Genomic DNA, 5,905 nt, shown 5'->3' on the forward strand with positions numbered 1-5,905 from the left:
GTTGCGCCAATGACTCAATTCCACTTTCTGTCTTATGTTGATGCTTTAATGGCTACTATAGAATTCCAGTTGCCTTGGAAAGTATGTCTTTCACCGATAAGTGACATCAGTCTCTTCTCCTATTGGCTGCAGAATCTCGGGCGGTGAGCTGTTTGAGCGAATCGTTGATGAGGATTTTGAGCTGACAGAGCGTGAGGTCATTAAATATATGCTGCAGATCATCGATGGAGTCCAGTTCATCCACAAGCAAGGCATTGTGCACTTGGACCTCAAGCCTGAGAACATCATGTGCGTCAACAAGACGGGCAGCAAGATCAAACTTATCGACTTCGGCCTTGCGAGGAGGCTAGGTACTCATTGGTACTCAAACAAGAGGGGTCAATTTAGTCCTAGGAAAGTTTAAATGAAAAACAAGACCATATAAGAGAACAAATTTTCATTTTAAATCTGTGCAATTCAAAAGTTTAAATGTAAAAAAATCTGAGTGTTTTAATGTAATATGTTGCATTCTATAGAAACGCACCAAATCAAAGTTGTACAGAGTGGTGTGATAGAAACCAGACATCCCAAAAGTTTTACGTCCCTAAAAACTACATCTCAGAAAGTTAGTACATGTCCTGGTTACAAATGCGATGCCTGATGCCTGTGAGATTCATAACAAAGTGGTACATCCTGTTGTTGTAAGCCCTACAATGTCCTGCAAGAGTACTTTTAGGTTCAGATTTAATAGCATTTTACCATTATTAACATCGCATATTAAAACATTAGTTTCCCTGGTCACTAGTAAATAAATGGCTATATTACGTAATTATATCGCTACCCCATATTACTGTCATCTCCAATGTGAAGAAATACAGTTCAAAGTTGAAATACACAGAATGTTTTTAAATGCTGGTGGAATTCTTTAACACTGACCTTGACTTTGTTCAATTTTTTGATGTTTTACTGAAGCATAAAATGAAATGACCGGTTTATTTCACAGCATGTTCAAGCAATCCTCTTGGAATTTCATTGTTTTCACAATGCTTCATACCCCAAAGAACTCAAAAAGCCTGATTTTAATCATGTTTAACTTTGTTGTCTGTAACTGGAACCATTTCCCTTTGTTTCTCAGAGGACTCTGGTTCACTCAAAGTTCTCTTTGGAACACCTGAGTTTGTGGCCCCTGAGGTAATCAACTATGAGGCGATCAGTTATCCAACAGACATGTGGAGCATCGGAGTTATCTGCTATATCCTGTACGTGAAACATGCTTCCTTTTAAACATGTTCAAATTCAGGTTCATGGTAATGTTTATACCGTCATAGAAAAAAGTTACAGCCTCTTCAAGAAATGTGATATTTTACTGCAATATTTGTGCAACTTTTTTTATGATGAATTTAACAAACAGGGAAATATATACAGTGTGGCATAACTTATGTAGAGACCACAATTTATATTATTATTAACTCTGAAGCACAGCTGTCATGAAATTGGTATTGGATCTAATAAAACAGCATCAACACCTGAACTCACAAATGCTCTTGTGGCTGAATGCTATCTTCATAACAGTGTTCCAGCAGACGTATAGAGCCTGTTACTGTGGAGACAAATGCTCTATAAATACCCTTGTTTCCAGAATAAACAATGGAACAAGGGTTATCTTCAAACCTTTAGCCACACAGAGTGTGTACTGAAAACAGTTAAAAACATCTGTCTATGATGGCATTTGTTGGCCAAACACTATATAAGGTGAACATTATGAGACGTTTAGCCTGTGTTATCATATCTAACCACCCCTCTCTTTGTTGTTTCATCCTCAGTGTTAGTGGTCTCTCTCCTTTCATGGGTGACAATGATAATGAAACCCTTGCTAACGTTACCTCCGCAACCTGGGACTTTGAGGATGAGGCTTTTGATGAGATTTCGGAGCAGGCTAAAGATTTCATCAGCAGCCTCCTTAAGAAAGACATGAAGTGAGTTCAGAGTCTCTAAGATTAGCATAATGCTATGCCTATGAATTTGAGGGTGGAAGGGCAGGTTTTGTGTTTGTGATCAAGTTTAATTTAATGCAGTTGTTTTGCATCGCTTGCACATCACTGCCGATAGTTCAGTCATCTCCAATAATGTGAAAAAATCAGCACAAAGCCCTCTTAAATGTATATGCATTGATTCTGTGTCCGTGATTCCCTGTGTTGCAGGGCCAGACTGACTTGTGCACAATGTCTGGAACACACCTGGCTAAAGCAGGACACCAAAAACATGGAAGCCAAGCAGCTGTCCAAAGAGAGAATGAAGAAATATATCCTGAGGCGCCGATGGCAGGTCTGAGGACCTGACACTGCAGAGACAGCGTTGTTTTTTTATGCTTGTTTCTGTAGAAAGAGAATTCCAAAGAAGGTCCTGCAAAAGATCTAAAACTTATATAAACAGAGCCATTCAGAGTATTTAAACATTAATGTTGAATTCAACATTAAATGCATTGTTCTAAAGAAACCTACTATGGAGTATATAGGACACAAGGGCAATGTTTATACCATCCATCCAGATCTGAATTTAAAATAATTTTATGTAAAAATTCAGTGCCAGTGTGTAATACAGATTAAAATTCATTAAGCATGAACATCTTGGTTTTTTATAAATCAATCTATTGAAGGATGTAAAAGAACAGAGAAATACAAGGACATTTTGTAAGACCGTACATGTCTAAAGTGAATGCTTTAAAATCTACCTCACAGGCAGCTATTACTTGAAAATTGGTTGCCTGATGCCTGAGAAAATATGTTGCCTAATGCCTAAGGGATAGTTTTATGATAGTTCTGAGAAAATGTTTGGCATATCATATCCAAATTGTGAGAAGAAATAATAGAAAAATGGGAAACTTACTCAACTTAGTTTTTGTTGGTTGTTGTTCAGGATCTAAGTTCGTTTGTATCTCTGCTGTACAGAAAACAGGGAATGCTGTGCGAGCCATTTCCAGATTCAGCTCCATGGGAATGCTGGCAGGCATTGGTCCCAAGAAAAGCCCAACAGAAGATAACAAACTAGGTTAGTACTAATAACATATTTTATGTTTGAACAGGATGTAATATTATTGTATTATAGATGCGTCTAAACTTGTGAATGTATATCCGTTTATGTGTTTATGCTTTTAGAAGTAGCACCCGCACCTTTCCTAGAGAGTGCAGAAGATGAGAATGAAACCCCTGCACCTCCCACATTCTCCTTGGTCATTCAGGACGTGGAGGTCGTGGAAGGCAGCGCTGCTCGCTTCGACTGCAAGATTGAGGGTAATTACGACTGACTGAAAAGCTCTTAAAATGTTCTTTTGTTATTTTTTGCTATCTTGACATTGGCATAAGGCATAAGTTGGGCCAGGCATAAGCTAAAAATTTTGCTCACAAAACTGACACCATAAGACCTCATTTAATAACCCACACGTGCCTAATGTGTTAGATTGAGATTGCATATTTTCATATTATAGTGTAGGCCTTCAATAGTAGGCTTTATTATGCTATGTTTCAGAAAGTAAGAGTAGTATCCATCCATCCATCCATTATCTGTAATCGCTTATCCAGTTCAGGGTCACGGTGGGTCCAGAGCCTACCTGGAATCATTGGGCGCAAGGCGGGAATACACCCTGGAGGGGCGCCAATCCTTCACAGGGCAACACTGACACACACACACGTTCATTCACACACTCACACCTACGGACACTTTTGAGTCACCAATCCACCTACCAACGTGTGTTTTTGGACTGTGGAAGGAAACTGGAGCACCCGGAGGAAACAGGGAAAACACACCAAAGTCCTCACAGACAGTCATCTGGAGGAAACCCACACGGACACAGGGAGAACACAGCAAACTCCTCACAGACAGTCACCCGGAGCGGGAATCGAACCCACAACCTCCAGGTCCCTGGAGCCGTGTGACTGCGACACTACCTGCTGCGCCACCGTGCCGCCTCAAGAGTGGTATCTTACTTAAAAAAAAAAGGATTGCTTGTAATTTAAGTGCTAAATTTAGCTGTAATTCAGAGGATCCATGTTTTGGGACACCTTTGTTCATCTGAGGATACAATAACTGAAAACTTTTATTAAATTAATGGTTTCCTCACCATTTATTAGCACTCCACACTGTCTGCACACTAAAAACATATCTGATGTGTTTACAAAGCCCAGGTGTCAGTAAACAGTTAAAAAATCAAAGGGTCTCGGTCCGATATGCTAGGCTTTTTCTTTAAGATCTGAGTTCCTAATATGAGCTGGGTTGAACGTTTTAGAGTAGGTTCAAATTGACTAGGGATGGCAGGGATCTCCTAGACTGGAGCTGACTGTAATAAGGTACTGTATTTCTCATTCAGGCTACCCAGATCCTGAAGTGGTGTGGTACAAGGACGATCAGCCAATTAAAGAGACTCGACACTTCCAGATCGACTACGAGGAGGATGGCCACTGCAGCCTGGTGATCTCAGAGGTCTGTCCTGATGATGATGCCAAATACACCTGCAAGGCAGTCAACAGCCTGGGAGAGGCCTCCTGCACGGCGGAACTGATGGTGGAGTTCATGCAGGAGGAAGGAGAGGGGGAGGAAGAGGAGGAAGAAGAAGAGGAGTGAGTTACAGGACAAATGAGGAAAAGGACAGGTGGAACAGACTGATGATGGGATACTGTGGGATCTCTGAATTTTCTTAACGCTTACACTCTTTCCCCTGCTGCTTTTATTGTAGACACAGCCTGTACGTCTTTCACAGAGGCACTTATTTATTCACTTTTGTCTTTACAGCGCAATAGTTGAAGCGTGAAACTTTTGAGTTTTTTTTTAAATGAAAAAAACCCCATCATGTTCAAAGACATTCCAGCGTGTGCTCTGCCTTCCTAGAATTATGAGCAGCTGAACTCTGTTTTACCAAAAATGGACAGTTTACTGAATGCAAGAACTGCATGCTGGTGGAACAACTCTTTGGTGCCTAGTTTGGACTTTTATACAACTCCTTGTGTCTGTTTTCCAGAGTATCAACATTTGTTTTATAAAACTAGGGCCGGTTGCTTTGACTTCTTCAGTAACTATTTTTTTTTTGCATGTTTTACTTTCTCTGCTCTGCACTTTAGCGCACTCTAGTGGTGAAAACACATTTATGCATTTAGACACAAACCTAGCATGTCGTATATCTTCCAGCCTGTGGCCTCAAGGCAACAGATGCACTTTTGGAGACCTAACTGTATAAACCTAACCATAATCTTTGGGTTTTTTTAATATCTGATCATTTGATTCCAGTGTTGGCCACATTTGCAGACACAGACGTAAGGCGCTTTATTTAAAAAACAGGTAATTTGTATGCCACTGTGTGGGATAGTTTGCTGTTCTATAAAAGGATTTAGGTCAATGTCCACATTAGTGAATGTTATGTTTGTAAGTTGTTCTGACCACTGTCTTCATCTATGCAGAATCTATGCAGCACACGTTTAACAGACTTGCGACAGGTTTATCTGCACTATATCTGTTCAGAGGTTTGTTTGCCCTATTTTAGTCAACTTGCAAGACAAAGCAGACTGGCATATCGAGGTGAAGTTGGTGTAGAAGGTCCCACTGCAGTCCTCATCCTTTATTTATGTCTTTGTACAGGCTTCTGCCGCCATGTTGCGTGTCTCTGAGTAGTCTCTGTGAATGAATTAGTTATTGCTATTGAATTCAAACTTGGGTTTGGTGAGTTTTACACGTTGCATATCAAGACAGAGTTCCTCACACTTCAGTCCATATGCAGAAATAGTCCAGTTTATGCCATATATTTGTAAGCAAGATGATTAGAGACCCGTAAAGACTGTGTAAACAAACAGTACACAATCAGTCCTTTTGTGTTATTCCAGGTTTTAAGAGTATAACAGATTTATGTACAAATCTGTGTGGCTGCATAAATAAAAGTGAT

At 40.1% G+C, this 5,905-nt stretch overlaps 1 protein-coding gene across 1 annotated transcript in view; it reads left to right on the forward strand.

Annotated features, from left to right (window-relative positions):
* The window catches only part of mylkb (myosin light chain kinase b), a 17,450-nt gene extending 11,545 nt beyond the window's left edge, over positions 1-5,905 (forward strand). The window contains exons 11-17 of the mRNA XM_066665565.1: positions 133-350; positions 1,115-1,238; positions 1,803-1,955; positions 2,181-2,304; positions 2,928-3,027; positions 3,135-3,269; positions 4,343-5,905. Coding sequence (XP_066521662.1) covers positions 133-350; positions 1,115-1,238; positions 1,803-1,955; positions 2,181-2,304; positions 2,928-3,027; positions 3,135-3,269; positions 4,343-4,596 — 1,108 coding nt within the window. The 3' untranslated portion in view covers positions 4,597-5,905. The remainder of the gene's footprint in view (positions 1-132; positions 351-1,114; positions 1,239-1,802; positions 1,956-2,180; positions 2,305-2,927; positions 3,028-3,134; positions 3,270-4,342) is intronic.

Source organism: Hoplias malabaricus, chromosome 3, assembly GCF_029633855.1.
Source record: "Hoplias malabaricus isolate fHopMal1 chromosome 3, fHopMal1.hap1, whole genome shotgun sequence".
NCBI classification, from domain to species: domain Eukaryota; kingdom Metazoa; phylum Chordata; class Actinopteri; order Characiformes; family Erythrinidae; genus Hoplias; species Hoplias malabaricus.